Source organism: Hippocampus zosterae, chromosome 10, assembly GCF_025434085.1.
Source record: "Hippocampus zosterae strain Florida chromosome 10, ASM2543408v3, whole genome shotgun sequence".
NCBI lineage: Eukaryota > Metazoa > Chordata > Actinopteri > Syngnathiformes > Syngnathidae > Hippocampus > Hippocampus zosterae.
In genome coordinates, this window is record NC_067460.1 from 13,823,823 (window position 1) to 13,842,629 (window position 18,807).

Here is an 18,807-nt window from a genome sequence, read left to right on the forward strand (position 1 = left end):
AAAGGAATGCACCACTTGATACAAGCTAAGAATCGGTTGAGGAGAAATGAAAGTTCTGATGTCACGCCTTGCGTTTTGGTGCGCCCTTCTGATGATATAAAAATGATGTGAATCCCTTCCTGCTTCGCACTCGTGACCACCGCAGCCATTGTCTGTAAACCACGGGTGCCCGGAATATTTTGTTATTAAAAGCTTCGAAAAAACTGTTCATCGACTCTAGCCTTTATTTGGATTAGCAACATCCTCGTCCGAAAATGAACGAACACGCGGGGGAAAGAAGGCCACTTTCCCCCAACACAATACATTGATCTGTATGGATCAGTCATCTTAGAGTTTAGGCGTACGTTAAAATAAATAATGAATTTGGGAAGAGGGATGTTTTATGGCCCGGAAGGCATTGTAGGTCATTTAAACAAATTGATGAGCCTTCGAAGAGTCGTAGGTGGGCAATGTGTAAAAAATATGCTGTCCGTGGCAGTAGTAGTTGTATTTACCATTTAAACATCTTGCCACACATCCATGTCAAGAACGGCCTGCCGCGTTTACCCGTCCCATCCTCGCCATGTTGTCTCACCGCTATCCCATTTTGTTCATGTGATGCCTTGGCCCCCAGGAAGAGAATGTTATATAAGTATTAGGTGGGAGCCCATCGATGGTGATTCCACGCTGGTAAGGAACTTTTTGTGACCGAATTTGCAAGTGGCTAAGATTATAGCAGTGGGGCACATGGGTGAATAATGACGTCCCTACAATTATCCACTCAATCTGGCTATCATGCCGAAGAGCCTGACCCTTTGATTTCTCAACTGGTATCAAAATCAGGGATGGTTCAAAAGGACTCTTGTGTGATACACATGAGGGAAGATTACTCATTAACCCTGACAAGTTTTGATTCCTTAATAATTCAGAGAGAATCCCAATCATTCTCCCATCAATGGAAAAAGGGAATATCAACAATGCTTGCTCAAAGTCAGTTGTTGTTTTACTGTAGCATTTCCGAGTATGTGGATGCTGCTGAAATAGAGTAATAAGAAAGGCATGCATGTTGTTGTAATGTTATTTCCGCCCTCTTTGTGCAAGTACGTTATTTTAAAATAATCTAAAATGACAGGATTGGGGACATGAGATGATCAAATTAAAATCACACTCAATAAATCCAGTCTTTGATCACCATGCCAAATGCTAACTGATTTAGATATTTGTGTTCACATCTGTGCTCACAGTCACCCTCCCCACCTCCCTCCAGATAATGCTGTAGTAAATTTGGGATTGCAGTGCATGCTGGGGTGCACTTTGACACGACAAGGAAATGTGCTCGCTGTGGCTGCAGAACGCATCACAGTCCCTGTCATTATTTACAGTGCAGGGTTAATGCTGGGATTTTGAGGCTGGCTGAGCCTTGTGGGAGACAATCCAGCAGTTCCGAGAGGAGAGGGAGTTTCCAGGCAAAGAGGTACACTAAACAGGATGATTATGTCAGGAATAGACTATGGGGGGGTGAGAGAAACGAGGAGGTGGAGAAGACACATACTTTGCTGAGGATTCCTCGTCGTATTTTGCCTTCAAATCAAAGAGCTCGGCCTGAGTTGTTTCAAGGGCTGCAAAAGACAATGACAAGAGAATTTTTAGATACACTTTTAACTCATTCACTCCCAAAGACGTTTTTAAACGTCTTTTCAGATTTGGTCCAGAATTGGCTGGTACTGAATGAGTTAATTAAAGCGACGTCAAATGTTCTAGTTCCTTCAGGGTGGATTACCTGTCTGGAGGGACTGGGACTTGTGCTCGGCCTCTTCCAACCGTGACGACATGGAATCTTGGCTCTCCTGTAGTTTCCTACCAAGGCAGGCAAAAGTCACGTTAGAGAGCACAATGTCACAGCTAGACTGCGTCAATAAATCCTGGGGTTTACACTTTGCGGCAACCGCAGCTATTCTTCATTTTTCCCACCATTTCTGAGGTGTCACACCCCCCACTCCCGCCCCCACCCCCGAGTAAAAATCCCTCCAATGCAACCAACTCCTCATGAAGTAGTCCTATTAGGCAGGAATGTCTAGCCACTGGGGCACTCAGCGCCGAGGGGGTGGGGGCACGTCGAGGAAGCAGGCGGGGAGGCGTGGGCCTCCAAAAACCACACGGATAAAATAGATTCATTCTTGGCATATAAAAAGTTAGTCTCTGCTCAGAAATTGCCGCCGCGTGTAAAAACATCAATAATCTAGCACAAAGAGTGTCTTTATGGCGCTCTTTGATGCCCCCCTTCTCCGCCGCGCCGTCTCTCCTGTCATCTCCATTTTTTTTCTCCCTGCCCTCAATTTCATCCTTTCATCTTTCTCCTTCGCTCGCTCCTTGAAGAAGCCACGTACATATCAGAGGTGCCATCCATTTGCTGCCCCCTCTCACAGGCAGGAAGTGGGCCCTCAGTCAGACAGGAAGGGGGCTATAAAACACTGACGTACAGGAAATGCAAATCGGACAACTCATCTTCGTCTCTATGTCTTAAATTGGGCAAGGAGCTCGCAAGGCGCAACAGGATTGACATTTAAATGAAGAACGTGCTGTAATGCTGTACTTTATTGCGAGCCGGGGGGCACCTGATGATTTTGTTAAGATGGGCTGAAATATTTCAGAAATGACTAAATATACTGTAGAAGTACATTTGCAATTGCAGGAGTCTCAGTCTCACTTGCTTTGGGTAGCAACGTGACAAGTTACTACCCAAAGCAAAAAAACAAAACAATTGCTAACCTCATAAATGACCTATTTTCCTGCCCACGCTGCTCTTCTCAACAATAATCTTCCATTTGTGCGAGTTAAGTCGAGTTTTTGGGCAAGTGTCGGCCTTTTTTTTTTAAGTTTGAAATGTTTTAAAGCATTGTACAGCATTTCGATGCATTTCTATGTATGAAAAGTGCTGTATAAATAAAGTTTGTTTGATTGATTCATTGATTGATTGGAAACTTTGCAGTAATTTGGACCCGTTGATGTCTTGAAATTTTGGTCTACTCGAATAATTGGTGGATATTTTTAATTGAAACTTGTCAGCCAGAGAAGAGGGTTCCCCGAGAAGACACAAAATGGTCGACATTGAGAATAATGAAGTTGTACCGTTTTACACTAAACTGAAGATCTTTTTTCGACCACATTTTCTAAATGCGATATCACACACACACAAAAAAAAATTCTCAAATAGGCCAACGAGTATGTCAATAGGCGAATGAGTTCTGAGTTTGAATCTCAGCTCCGGCTTCCCTGTGTGTATTTTGCACGTTCTCCCCTAGGTCGTGTGTGTTTTCTCCGTGTGAGACTGATAGCTCCCACATGACACCAGGACACTTGTGAGAAAAAGGGGATTCACCCTAAAAATAATAACAATAATAACCCCCCCCCCAAAAAAAACCCCCAAAAAATCATCATAAGAGGGGGGGGGGGGGGGTCCTCTGGTCCTGTGGTTTCTGGTCTTTCTAATCAGGGGCATAAGATGCCAAAGACGTTCACTGTCATTTCTAAGAACACAAGCATGTCTCTTTAAACTTTGAAATATCACAAACACGAACCAGGATAACCACATTTAACACTTGCCTTTGACAAATTCGACTTAATGTGGCACCACAAGATAACATTTTACATTGATAAAATATCTGCCGCCAATGTATTTTTTTTATGATTCATTACTGTAAGCACAAGCGCCCTATGTTTCTGACATAAATCAACATTCAACAAAAGAAATCCAAACGGCTTTTTATCAAACGAGGAAGTGGCCCATTAGAATTAATTATGAACGCTAATCTTCCGGATATCAAATCAAGCTATTTCTAGGGTTTCATTCCACTCCCGGAGACCAATAAAAAGACCCATGTGTAACATTAAATCCAGACAGGATGGTTGAAATAGTTTGTGGCGAAGAGAGAAAATAGCAGCCTGAGGTGGCTGATTCCAATCACACTAAGTGGCACAGCCATGGGAGAAATCAGCCATTGTTTTACTGTCCAATCCACCATTCATCTAAGAGTCTAGCCAATGAGTAACGCAATGCAAATGGGTTGATTGAACTGCTGAAGACTGAATGATTGTTTTTTTTTTAATAAAAAAAAAAAAGAAAAAAATTTATCATGTGATTATCCAATGACTCAAATTACAACAGCCACACGCACGCACGCACACCTCTCTTTCTCTGCATAGTCGTTGTGTAACTGGATTTGCGTTTCTTGTGCCAGGTTCTCAGCTTGGTTCTTCAGCGACTGCTCATACTCGCGGATCTTTTCCTTCAAGGCCTTGATGGTCACCTCTGCGGAAGGGAGAAGCACGGGTCAACAGTGAATACAAATAGAGGCAATGAAAACACAAAGAATGTGAATAAAGAGGCAACGTAGAAAATAGGGTTGAGTTCAAAAAATCTAAATGAAAGAACTGCTATTTTCACACATTCTGTATTGTATGTAAAAGGTTACTGTTTAAGCAAACTAAGTGCTACAGGCAGTGGTTAGCAAGGCTATTTGGACATTTGGGTGATTTATGAAATGTTTTAATGTTAGATTAGACAAAGCTTGTGAGGCTATTAAATGCAATGACAACACATTAAAATCAAATGATTTATAGTTTAATAGCAGGTGTCATACAAACACTCCTGTGATCTGTTCGCATCAGGCTCAGTTGAGGGAAATCTATCGAGTTCTTTGCTTCTCAATTTGATCTAAACTTAACACTCATTATTTAAGTAATTGAACGGTGATCAGCATGTCATTATGGTCTTATGATTTGATTACAAAATAAATAAAATGTGTAAATATCATCTTGAGAGCCTTCTTTTGTGGAGTCTGAATGTTGTCTCTGTGCGTGCATTAGTTTTCGACGAATACTCTGACCTCCCAATTCTTAAAAAACATGCATGTTAGCCTCAGTGAAGACTTTAGATCAGGGTTACTCAAATTCAAATCTAAAAGGCCTACAAATAAATGTTTTCGAAAAAGTCAAAAGTTCTCTTTGAGGTCGGTCAGGCCACATGAGAAAGAACACAAGATTAAAACCAAATGTCCCTTTCATTCAAAACAACACAAATGCTAACTAAAATAAAATTTCCATTTTGATAAAAATTGAAATCAGAGTTGAATAAAATAAAACCCCTGACATGAATCCAAAACAAATAAAGTGGAGCACTGAGACACAAGGTTAATTGTCCGTTATGTTAACCTGCTCACAACCCAAAAACACTCCAATTTTCTAAAATCATCTTTTCTCATTGAAATGAAGGAAAATGCTATTAAGCCATTTAAGCCTTAAAAATGTTGTACTGTGTTTGACATGGAAAAAGGTTAAGAGTACTTCATAAAATACATACAGGAAAAACATTTTACAACAGAATTTAAAATGAACAGTTTTTGTCACATTGCATCACTTGAATGGTCACTGTGCTACACTTATTGGTGTGCCTGCCTTGGCCACCTGGGTGCAGTATAATACAAACAGACTTTTCATTGAGAGGTCTAAATTTCTCCCAGCTCATCCATTCGACACCAATAATAGTCTGTCTTGGCTGAGGATAAAGAATACATTACAGAGTACCGGTCTTTCTAAGTGTATTGCTGCACTGTTTGTGGTCTATCTTTTGCTTAATGCAGGTGTTGCAACATCGATGGATGCTATTTACAGTTGGCATGAAGCTAGTGAACTGAAAGGGTAAGCTATGTGCTTTTTTTATTTTTAATATACAAGGTGTAATTGTCTTTGTTTCATGTTAGTTTGACAGTAATCTTAAACTGTGGGTGACATTAAACAGCTTGAACATCTGAAAAATGGAGAACTGTTCAGCAATTCAGTGACGCTCACTGTGAAGTGAGTCGAGTTCAGTTCACCGTCATCATACGATACCGGTATCTCAGGTCTACGCTTACAAATCAAAACAAAAATTTCTGCCAAGCGATGGCTCGAGTCTCAAAAAAAAAGTAGTGTCACTCAGATATTGGAGCACCACTCGATGTCAGTTGGGAGGTAAGAATACTTTTTAAAGATGTAAACGCAAGGAAGAAGGGAAGGTGTACTTCTCTAGTATTATTCAGGCGCTTCACACTTCTAGTGTGTGCCAGTGCAAGTCTGAGTGTGTGTGTGTGAGCTTCCCAAGTCAACGCAACTAGGACCTGCTCCACGCGCACCGGAGGCTCCTGCCTGGCCTTTCCATCCAAAGCGGACGGAGGGTACACTCATGTTCTCCGAGAGCAGATACGCCGTATTCATTAGGACTGCATTAGTGCTGAAACCCCATAACCCGCTGACGACTGGCCTCTGCACGGGGTGGCCCGGAAATAAATCTAACACATAACTGGAGTAATAAATAGGCCTCTTGTGTATGTGTGTGGATTTCTCAGAGAAAGATATAAATGCCTGAGACAGTGATAAAGAGCATTGCAGCCTTCGACTGAGGGCTCTTAGCATGCATGTGGGTGTGGGTGTGTGTGTGTGTGCACGCCTCGTGTGCGCACGCCCCGTGTGATTTAAACTCCGGTCTCACTACTCTGACACATAATCAATAGGAGAGTCCCCTCAGAGCCCTCTTACCCCTTAACTGCTTAACTGAACTTTAAACATTTAGGTTGCAAGGATCAATGGCCCCCGCTCCATTTGTATGTGTGTGCGTGCATGTGCAGCTCGGCATGTGTGTGCGTGTGTGTTTAACAGGAGTGGGAGTTACACGGCGTGTTTTGGGGTTTAAATATCCCCCCCCCCCCATCTATTGAGGCGGGAAGTAGGGATAAAGGAAGAGGGAACAGGAAAATCAATGGCAGAATGGAACCCTGCCGCTATCGAGCTGGCCCAATTAACCCTCGCTGAGAAAAAAGGGGAGATTCCAAAACATTCCCTGCTCCCTCTAGCCCTCCTCCTCTCGCTATTCCCCACCCTGCCCTGGACTTCAAATTAAAGCACTTTTACAACTCCTTTTCGCTCATCTCCGCCTTTGTCACTTTTTCCATCTTTCTCTACCCCGAGGTAGCTTGTCGTTTTTTATTCATGAAAATGTGCCACATGTTCTTTCCCCATGAAAACCTAATTGGAAGAGTAAAACCTTGTACATTTTGTGCTTTTAATAATGCACGAGGCGTTCAAATATTTCCAAATGTGAATTGAAAATGTCCGCCGTGCAGGTCTCTCTCCACTGTAAAAATGTAATCAACATACTGCCGTTAATGTCGTGGACCTGGGAGGAACACTAGATTCTATTCACATTTTCACTGCACAGACTTGTCTGGCCATCTATTTTTAATTCTAATTGCAACCATTTCCAAATCACACTCAAGATTTATAAAGCCCTAATTCAAAGTGGCACACGGCTCTCAAGTTGCTTGTGATGTCAGGATGGATTATTTATTTTCAAATCTGATTAACAGGCTCCCTGGTGATACTTTTGCTTTTCATCATTTTCATGTGTTGTGAAAGGAAATATTGTCGTCCCCCTGAAACCCCTCCCCCCTCTCACTCCCGCACTTTGGTTAAGAACATTTGTCCTTTTGCTGGTGTGGGGCTGGAAAGGATTAATTCCATTTCTATTCATTTCAGTGGGAAACATGATTGAAGTACAATGGGGCGGAATAATTAATACAAGTCAAATTGACATTTAAATGTAGAAGAGTGCAATTTGAAATTGCAAAGGCTGCCATTGGGGGGGAAAACATGGGTCAGTCAACAAATTTATTGTAATACAGGTTTATTTTTTGTCCGTGCTTGTTAAAAAAAAAAAACCTTGAAAAATAATTCTATATTAAATCGCAATCGGAAAACTGAGTTTTAAAAAATTGCAATGAGATAATTTTCTAAATTCATTCTGGCCTAAAGGAACATGTCAATTCTACACAAAAAGACCAGAGCCTGGCTTTGATCCCCTAACCTCAAAAATGTGAGGTGGATGTGATGCAATAAATCATACAGGCCTCGTGATAATGTAAATTCTTGGTTGCCTGCAGGCCATATTTTACTGCTTATTTTAAAGCAGCAATTTTAAATATAGATCTATAAGATATATATAGATCTGTATATATGAATCTAACCTTGGTTTTTGACCTCTGCAAACTCTTTGTTGTAGTCCTCCAGTGTCTCTCGAAGTTTGGTGTTCTCCGTCTCAATGTCGTGCATCCTCTGGAGCTTCAGCTGCAGCTGCTGAGCCAGCTCCAGCACAGGTACGGGATCTGCCACAGGAATACACGCACAACATTTAACACCAGGCGCAAAGCAGATTACAAGAATGCAATAACCGCATTCATCAGGCCCCGTGAGAGCAAACGTTTGACCCCGCTAAGGTGTCCTTGAGCAAGGCGATGAATCTCGAACGGCTCCGGGACCATTATTTTGCCGCCGACCGTGACCTCTGCTCCCTCAGCGAAGAACCGCTAGCGCCGTCAAGGACAGAGTATCGCAAGTGCTGGCATTATCATAGAACAGTGGGCTAACAAGTAACTGATGCAAAGCCACTGTTAATTTCTGCTATGTGAAATGAAATACAAAATAGGCAGTGTATAATGGCTTTCGGGAAACTGATACCCCTTAGAAGGGGAGCTATTTGCATTGTTCTATGGTGTCAAACTCAGGTCTTCCAGGGCCACTATACTCATAGATAAATAGGGAAAAACATCGAACACATGCAGGATAGTGGCCCTCGAGGACCAGACACCTGTGTTGTGTGCATGCTCCTACTTAAAAAAAAAAAGGAAAACAAACCATTCTGTGATACTGTTCAGATTTGAAAACAATCTAGCCATAAGAAATAGTGACAAGTCAATTAAGAAAACTGTAAATAAATAATCCCAGCCCAACTCAGGAACAGGGGTCACCATTTCCACGTCTCCCGTCACTGACATTTCACTTTGCACGCCTGCTTGGTTACGGTTTGCTTCTTTGTGTGATGTGCAACCGAAGAAGCACAGCGGAGTGTCTATTGAATTTATAGTATAATAAATGAAAAATGTACTTCAAATTTTCAAAATCGAGCCAGTTCGACTGAAATTTAATTAATCTGTTCATCCCGGTCAAACTCCCATCATAAAATCTTTGCTAACTCATATTTCTCATAATTTCATCCTGTGGCGCAGCGCGAGTACATGTTTTAAGGCTCCGACCGGAGCATATAGCGAAGGCGCTCCAACTCTGTGTCCCTCTATTACACTGCACATTGAAGGTGGAATGTGCGTCAAATTAAACCCTGCCTGTATAAATTAAAGAAATAAATATCCAAGTCTGGATGTGTACTTTGCCACGTTTCCGCCCATCTAACTTAACTAGCACGATTTGATTTATCATGAACGGCTTCCAATTCAGCTCGCTCAAGTTCACTGAGGCGCTTACGACATGCACCGCAATTTTGGCAAAGGAGATTGCGCGCTTGTCTGGTGCATTTGGAATTATAAATGCTTTTGGTACTTATGTTGAAAAACACACAATGTATATGGATGGTTTGGTCTCGAATGAAACTTGTACTAAGCGATCACCAATTTAAACATCAGAACCTCTCGCGTTCAGCAAGACGTGAAGTACATAGATTGCACGATTGTGTCTTGTGTTGTCTTGTATTATTTTGTCATTTTATGTTAACTTTTCTTTTGATGACGACGCGGGCACCCGCAGCGGCTCCTCTTAAACAATTAACAAATATTTTGGTGACTTTGTTTAAGACAAGCATAAAAGAAAGTCAACAACTAACAAAAAAAAAAAACAATAAGCGACCACTCATCACTTGGTTTACGATATCTTGAAGGTTCAACTTCGAACTTGAGGGCCATATTTTTCTAATCATGAGTTGCCTTCGTACAAGGCGTTCTTACGTCAGAGTTCCACATCAAATCTGTCTTGAGACAAATTTTGTTATGAGACACCATCGGGGGTAATATCAACTGTGACCTTTGACATGTCGCAATCAAGTGGTTTAATGGATAGCTAGCGACTAGCGACGATCGTGAATAACCAAGTTATTTCCTTAGAATGGGCTTGACAGCACACGCGACAAGAAACATGGAAGGCGTCGAATATGTAACGCAAAAATAAATAAATAAATAAACCCCAAAAAGGGAGGCGGAAGAAAGGCAACTTTCTGGAGGCATCTTCCCAACATGTCTGAATACACAGCAGGGTTAACTGTCAGTGTGATGAAGAGAGCCCTGTCAGTCAGGCCAATCACATCTGATTGGTGCTCATGGGTGGCAGACTGGTGACAGGCAGCCAAGAGACGCGGGCGACGCTCATCAGCATGCCAGCGAAAAGAGCATTTTCTCTGTGTGTGTCTGTGCTTGTGTGCGTGCGTGTGTGTGTGTGTGTGCGTGCGTGTGTGCGTAGTACAGATAAGAGGAACTGACAGCTTACAGCTGGGGGTAAGGACTGTGTGCGCGCCTCATGTCTGACACAGTTAGATATCTTAACTATGCTAATGAGAGATCAGCAGAGAACGATTGGAGAATTTCATGCTGATTCTGTGCTGTCAAGGTGACACACCATGCAGGGTAAAGCTACAGTACACGCTCGCATGCGTGTTCACACATCGGCTGCGCACACACAGTACAAACAAACATTGAGCAACATAACCGCACACCCTGAATGGAGACTCCTATCTGCCTCCGAGTTTGGCGCCCTTGAAATGTAACTTTCTCTGCCTTATCAAACCTTTGTCCTTCACGTACACCATCATCGCCACCCCTCCTCCTTCGAATCTACTGTACGGGCTGTTAAAAGTAGTCCGACTTGTGGGCCACTGGTGCTAAACGCGCTCACCAGACACCTTTAATCTCCAGCAGAGCACACTGGGCTGACTTACCAGGCCTTTAGCTGATAGAAGACAGAACAAAACACACTGTTTCCACTTTCAAGGCCGCTGCATTAGTCAGGTTGCTGCTGTGTGTGCATCAGGCATTACATCATTGTCTTGCTGCAAGTTAATAATAGCCTCCGTCAGTGCCGCCGATGACTTATTGGGAGCAGTACAATCCAAAGATATTACTGTAGGTCTAACCGTGTGGGAATATGATGACCTCCTTACGCTATAGATGAACTTGACGCCTCTTGTTCCGACATACGTGGCCCCCTCAGGGCACCCGTGTAGCCTAAGAGCTCCCACCAGCGGTGCTGCATGTCCCTCTCCGACCTCGACGCCGTGACTGCTCATGTACGTCGCGGCAGCGCGCGACAAGCACATGAGGACAACTTTTTTTTAAAGACGTTCTTAAAGGCAACACCAGTGCAGACGAGATCTCATGTGGACATAATAGGACGCTGCAGCACGCCTGGATGCACCGCGGCAGAGCACCAGAGGGATGGTGTCATGCTTTTCCCTTTCCTCATCTGTTGGTGCTGCTTGCATGCATGAAAGGGTCCCGCTGACGACATTTTTTGTAGCCCGATGACGCGAGGAAACGGCACGATGACTCGTCTTACCTGGGACATCGATTATTTTCTTGTACACGTTTAAGAAGGCGGCCTCTGCTTCTTTACTCCTCTTACTGAGGGCGTCGATCTGTCAAGGCAAAAGAGAAATGAAGTGTAAGCGAGTTCACATCACCTCAGATGTGTGAGGTGAGATCCATAGGTGTTAATGGCTATACATTGACCTTTGAACTTTCACACTTTACCCCAAGCAGTACAGTTGAGTTTGTCTTTCCATTGGCAAACGTAGTAGTCGACTACTTTCCAGTAAGGTTGCACCAATACCGACTCATTCCACGGAAACAATGAAATTAGGTTTATGAAAACATAAAACAGAACCAATAAAGAAAACTATATGACTAAAAATAATAATAATAAAGGCAAGTATCAACTAGGGACAAGATCAATATGCTCTCGGCTCCAGAGTCTCTCGATCCCTGCGACAGTGGCTTCATGACGAGAGCGGGTGGCTCAGCCAGACGGAGTAATCGCAGAGCAATGAGGGAGACGGAGCTCCAACTGCCACCGACTCTTTTTTGTATTAGTTGTGATGGTAAAAGTGGCTCGACGAATATTCACTTTCCAAGTCTTTTGTAGTTGTGGGTCACTCAGCACATGTTAAAACTCTGTGCGGTGCTATATGCATTTAATATATAGTTAAGTACTTGAGTGTACTTATTACACAGCCCCAGGTTATAATGCGTTTAAGGAAGGAGGTTATTTTTTGGTCAATCGCTGTCTCAGCAGCTTAGAACATGTTGACGGAGACAACTCATGGCACCTGACCTTTTCACTAGAAATGTTTAATGGGTTGCCGTGCATATGGTCCACTGCACTACAAATGTTTTTATCGATAAGGATGCATGGACTAATGCGCATGCTTGGTACACGAACCAACATGGCATTTTGCAAATGCAGCAACCGTGTCCTACATCTCTAATCCACGTGCAATCCAACGCGGCCTGCGGATGCGCAATGGAAAACAGAGAGAAGAAGCCGCAAGTGCAACCGTTTTGGTCGCAATTTCGAAACATGACTGCACAAAATGAAAGTTGAAAACAAAACCGCATTCAATTTTTTTTTTAAACAGGGCGGCATTTTCAGGCTATAGATATGGTACCGCCTCATCAGTGGGACGTACTTGCTTTGCTATCACGCCAAAACTCCGCCCTATTAAGTTTTACAGTCCCAAATGGCACAGTGGCGAACGAAACAGATCTGTATCGCTAGGTGGCTTAGAGACAGTGTCGTCCACCCCGAGCCGACTGTGTGTCGGTATGTTGCGTGTAACCAAAGTTGTTGTGTTTCCTTCCTGTGCAATCAGCTCAGCTGTTCAGACTGCGACGGGCGCATTCCATTTGCTGTGTATTTGTGTCGGTCTGTTTGTCTGTCTGTCCTAAGCGAGCGAGTGAATGAGTGAGTGAGTGCAAGTGTGGTCATATCCCCTCCAACCCGCTGACATCATTAAACAGCTGGCTCAGTCTTTCCAGCCACAGCGGGAGCAGATTATTCAGTCAGCTCTTAGCGGCAATACAGCGTGGATCTATGACCAATGCAGCCATTAACACGAGAGGACAGGGCATGCGTTCCGTCCCACATATTAATCGAAATGGACAGCATTAGAATGGATCCATAAGAGATTAATTCCGTTATCACACAGGAGATGTATTAATACGCTTGTCAATGGTGAAACAGCGATAGGCTGACTGTCGCGCTTCGATAAGAGAAGCAGGCCGAGTAGGCCGACAGCACATCTGAAAGTCGAGTCTAAATGAAGGGAAACAGATGCCAAATAAAGACATTCAGATGTTGCTACTGTACTGGGCAACGCTACAGCTGACTACTGTGCCTCACACACTCAGACTAAACAGGAATGCGTTTGTCTTCCAGCTCCGCAGCACATTCGCGGTGGGGGTTGGCGGGTAGAGACAAAAGCCTACGTAAGTCCAAATATTAAGTCTTCACATTCCCAGCCAAACCAGTAGTGTTGCTGATGGGAGGTTTAGAGGTCCTCGCCACTGTAAACAAAGTGGGATAGATGTAATTCTGCCTGTGCTCTTATGGGAACCTAATAAATCTCTTCACATGGCTTTGATTCATCTTGATTTTTGGTTTTGCCGCAAAACATCTGGCCCTCGGACGGCTGGTGCCAGCAGTACCCCTCACGCCCCTCCCCCCTCCATTATTTTTTTCTCTTTCCAATTCTCCCTCTCGTCATGTCCCCGTCCATTCTTCTTTCTAACCGTCATTCTTTGTCACGTGCTTCTCATGTTTCTCTTTTAAGCTCCGGATGGACAGGTCTGACATGTCTCGCGTGCAGATATACACATTCGCACACCAACGCTGTCCTGCTGCTTTTATATGTTAATTCTCCCCCCGTGTGCATTGCCCTCATAGTGTGACACGATGGAGTGATTGCGTTCGTCAATTGTGCAGTCACTAATGGAAGATTATGGATGCTCAGGACTAATACTGCTCACACACCACAATCAAACCGATGCGGGTCCCTGTAAACAGTTATGCTGTCAACTCCCTGGCCTCAACATTAGGTGCGCAAAAACACACTGCTTGAAGTTGCCAAAGATGATCACGCTCAGTTTTGATTGACACCAAGATCTGAGTGAGTCATTTAATATGTAATACCTGTTCAAGTTTGTTATTGTGCTGTTAGAACGTCGGTGAATCAAACTTAGATTAGCGTCTCTCTGCCAACGTGTCAATCAAACCTCCCTATCGTTATTTTCATCTGCTCCCAGACAGCTCGTGCATTTACACTTTCAAGTTGGCTAACCCAATCTTAAGGAAAATAAATGCACCTCTGAAGTCAGAAAAGTCATACATACCAGTATTGTTAATGTAATTCATAATTTTGTTTCGCGGCGTAACCTATGGATGAAGCATGCAGTCTCAGCAGCCAAAGTTCATAGCACAGAGTGCGTCTTTGAATGGGGGCAATCAAATGTGCGCAGCGAGGGAAAAAGAGACAACATGATAAGTGGGTAAAACTCAAAATATTGAATAATGTTTGTTACACATATATTATCTTCCAGAGGCGATGAAGGAAGACAGCTGCATGACTGTACAATGACGGGGCCAAGGTCAGTGGTACGGCAGCTTTATATAGCCCGACATGGGAGGCAGGAAATAGAGTTTAATGTAGGACACACCCTACAGTTAGAGGCAGGTTAACTGCAGGACCAGAGCCATTAGAAGACCACCCAGGATTTGCAAATGCAGCCCTTGCGGTTCCCAGAGTGCAGCGCGCTCCACCAATCCCGATCACATCTGCTCTCACATCCTCTCCTGCCCCCATACCCCGCATGCACACACGCTCACTCAAAACAAATGAAGTGACACAAATGGTGCCACGCCTGCATCGGGAGAAATGCTTGCAATTGCAAAAAAAAGGAATTCCTGACACATCCCAAGCACACATCCGTTGATGTACGTCAGTGCCCTTGGGCCATCGTCACTCAGCACCACCTCACACCACTATTCCTGTGTGAAGGGCATCAGGCCCACCTGAGTGGTTGGTGAGTCTGTGGGTGAGAGGGTGAGGGGGTGGGAAGTGTGTGTGTGTGCGTGTGTGGCCCCACTTGATTCTGATAAGAGGCGGCTATGGGAAGCAAAGACTGAAGCCTCGGATAATGGAAAAGCTTATCTGATCGATGGACCAACAAGGAAGACTGAGCATGCAACATACGCACACCACACACACACACACACTAAAGTGAGGCTTTGTGGAAACTGTACACTTTATTGGTAATAATAATAATAATTACAACCTGCAGGTATGTACCTTCCATTGACAAAGAGCCAAACTTCAAAGTTCTGTCTGGAACTGACATCCAGACGGTTGCTGGAGGATAGGCAATGAAGACGTGACGCTGTCTTATTCCCGTTCAAAGGGCTTGGTGAGGGGGGGGGGGGGGGGGGGGGGGGGTAAGCAAACAAATCCCGGGCTAAAAATTACACACTCCTGGCGCAGATCATGTTGTGGCATGCCGGCAGAGCAGAATAGTTGACTGATTGATGGTCTGCTTCTCGACTGGTGCGGGTGTACAGTATTATCTCAATAATCGCACAATAATGTCTCCTCGGCTGGCCGACCACCCACTGAGCGCCTCATTTTGTTGGACTGTGCACGTTGAGGTGTGTCGACACAGTGTTGGAAACAGCTGACAAAACCCCAATTACTGTACATCGGTGCAGTTTCTTCACTCTAAATAGAGTGTGGGTCATCAGCAGAAAATGCTGGAGCCACTTTGAATTATAGCATGTTTTTGTTTTTTCAACACAACCGCTGGCTGTGGTGACTGCCCCAACCAGCACAAGAATATGGAAAATAACCCAGTGTTAAACTGTAAGATTCTATGGCCAGTAGCACAGCAGCCCTGTCACTATCTATTTGGGTGCACAGAGTGCGTGTGCGTGTTTTTGTGTGAGCTGGTCAAGGAGCTGGCTGCACCGCATGTCCACCCACTCCAGCCCCAAATAATGCCTGAGTCCAAAACAGCCGCTTCCACTCTTACCCTCTCTCACATATGGGAGTGAACTGGAAATGCTGAGAGGAGGAGTCAGCGTGGAAATAGGCCAAAATGATGGAGTAGTTTGGGTGTGGGAGTGTGATATAAGTGTGCGCGGACACGCACGCACGCACACACACACACACCTTTATAGGTCAAGGTATATGCAAATGTGGGGGTGGGTGAGGGAATGAAATGTTACACCGAAAAAAAATAAATGTGTCATAATGAAGAGGAATGGCCTGTGATTCACCCCCATCGACCAAAAACAAAAACAACAAATACCCCAGTCAGACATGCAGAAAAATAAACGCATTCAGAGGAAATGGCGTTGGGTGAGTTGCGACAGGCTAAAGCCAGGGTTTAGTGATGCCTTTTTTTTTGGGTTGTTGTTGCAGGATGCAATTTAAACACACCCTCGGGCTACAGGACTTCATGAATAGGACAGGAAAATCAAGAGGGGAAAAAAGTGGGAGGGGAAATGAGATAGTGGCGAGAGAAAGAACAAGAGGAGTTGGGAGGGAAAAGAAGTAATAGAGAAGACTAAAGGACAAGCGAAGTCAGAGCGGCTGTTAAAATGGCGTCTGCTGAGCGCTGCGTTTATTTAAGCAGATTTATCACAAGTATAACAGGAAGAACTCACCTCTCCTTGGAAGCTCTTGAGCAAAGGGGCGACTTGTTTCCTAAAGTCCTGAAAAATGAAGGAAGATTGGTCAGGTTTGATGAAATTGTAATGACTGAGACATTGTGAAAACAGACTCAAACAATTAAAGCGGTGCCTTAACATGTGAACACCACTAAAACCAGACAACTGGAAAACCTACCAAAAATTACTTTTAAAATTGCAGAGAAACATTAAATACAACATTACGTTTACATGTTTACATCTCCTTTTCTGATAGTAATGAAAAAGTAACCCATGAACATCGCCAGTCCTTCAAGGCCGCGGCTTTCATTTGCTTTAAGTATCGCAATTTCGGTTCAAAAGCTGTAAACAAGTCCACACATGTAATAATCTACACCAAAAATCCAACGCCTGCTCCTTTTTGGCTCGCATTGGAAGCTGGGCTGGCAGTGATGTACATGTCCCGGTGTCCACAGACTGCAATCATTATTGCATCATACATTGTTTGGCCAGGGTCCACTTTTTACCTGGTGTGCATGTGATGAAGTGCACCGCCTTTATATGTAATCGTATCACACAAACAGCTCAAATCACGTTCAGCAAGAGGGCAGCATATCTCTTACCCTTGTTTATCAAAAATGTAGTGTTTCCATGGTCAACAACTGAGCAATTTTCCATGTGAGTTTAAACAACACGGATGCCCGCTGGCAACTGTGATTGGCTGAGTGTGTGACTTTTTACCAGTCGAAAAGAAAAAAACTACACAGACGCCATTACTTGGCTGGATGGTCGAAGGCGCATCCATTTTTCTGTGCCTATTTCCATGTGCATTTCAAGAGATAGCCATACAACATGACTGTGCTAACACTGAAACTTGAAACAATCCGCACACTCTTCATCACAAATTTTACACAAATAGCTTTAAAAAATGAACAAATTGGAAACAGATTGTAGTCAACTGGGAGGAGGCTCCACTGTAGCGGTAATCAAATTAGCGCATCTCAGTGAATCACTCTCATCAAACTCAAGAGGGAATGAGCCGGGCACGTGTCAGTGATGAGCATGAGACCAGGTTTGCACCCTGGGGTGCCCGAGTGGACCGGGCTTCTCACAAGAGCAGGTGCAGCACCACCTGGGCCACCCAGAGGCGCCACGACTGCGTGCGAGGAGCTAGCATAAGCCGCAAAGTAGGCCTACAGTTAATGCAAATTGTCTCTGAGCACCCATTTAAATTTTTTTTTTTAATCACTATACAGCAAACGCTTTCCCTCCTGCACGAGTCCCATTGCATGACTTTCCAGTGAGTCAGCAGTTTCTGATTAGATAGCTAGTGGACTATTTATCAGGGGAACATGCAAATCACCAGGCTGTTAGCTGAGCCTACATCCTGACAGACTGAACTGGAGCGTACGGTAAAAAGCGTAGCAGAATAGTACATTTTGTTCAGGAACATTTGATTTGCACACTCGCTGAACACACACACACACACACACACACGCACACGCACACGCAAAGTGTAAAAAATAACAGTGCCTTATAAAGATGTGAAGTGGGGCAACGACAGATGTACACCTCATAGACCAAAAACCTCACGGACAAGGCAGCGGTGAGATGGCATATCCCAAACTAACCCGGGATCAGTTTCTGGCCAGATCCCAGTTCCGTCCAGACAGGCTGAGGACAGGTCGCGACCTCTCTGACCCGCCTCTATTGTTACCTCATCAGGGGTCGCAGTGGCTGTTTGTCTGGACCAATTCAATATTCCCCTGACAGGGATAATGACCTTCACCCCACCCCCTCGCTCCCTTTCAAACGCACCCAAGATAAGCAGACACAAAACAAACACCCAGACGTAGCGGACGACAGAGTCTCCTCTCATTTGCAATCGATTCTAATTCAATAATAATTTCATAAATCCGCCATTCATTCCCTTTGTTTTCAAAGACTTTCAACATTAAACATACATTGGTGTACAATAAACCTAGAAATCGCTGCGCAACGCAACGCAAAGCCGTCTAGTCACGCTGCCATAAACGCCAACTTTGCTCAAATAAACTTCTTGTGAACCCGCCGACGCCCACCCCCAAGTTCTTTGCATAAGAGCCAGCTGAACAATTGTTTAAATGAAACGGAGTAATAGTAGTAGATTCGCAAACGAACATTGAATAAAGAAAACATGGCAGGACAAGTTATTTGCTGCTTTTGCCAAACCTTATTGCTGCCCTGAACCCATTTGGTCATCTCTCCAGTGTGCTGCCCCACCGG

At 44.1% G+C, this 18,807-nt stretch overlaps 1 protein-coding gene across 4 annotated transcripts in view; it reads right to left on the reverse strand.

The window, feature by feature from the left end:
• Positions 1-18,807, reverse strand: part of cux1b (cut-like homeobox 1b) — an 85,346-nt gene that overhangs the window by 30,933 nt on the left and 35,606 nt on the right. For all 4 annotated transcript variants that reach the window (XM_052079172.1, XM_052079171.1, XM_052079170.1 and 1 more), the window contains exons 3-8: positions 16,561-16,608; positions 11,404-11,482; positions 8,037-8,174; positions 4,165-4,288; positions 1,760-1,836; positions 1,532-1,598 (exon numbers count right to left, since the gene is read on the reverse strand). In XM_052079172.1, the coding sequence (XP_051935132.1) occupies positions 1,532-1,598; positions 1,760-1,836; positions 4,165-4,288; positions 8,037-8,174; positions 11,404-11,482; positions 16,561-16,608 (533 nt within the window). The remainder of the gene's footprint in view (positions 1-1,531; positions 1,599-1,759; positions 1,837-4,164; positions 4,289-8,036; positions 8,175-11,403; positions 11,483-16,560; positions 16,609-18,807) is intronic.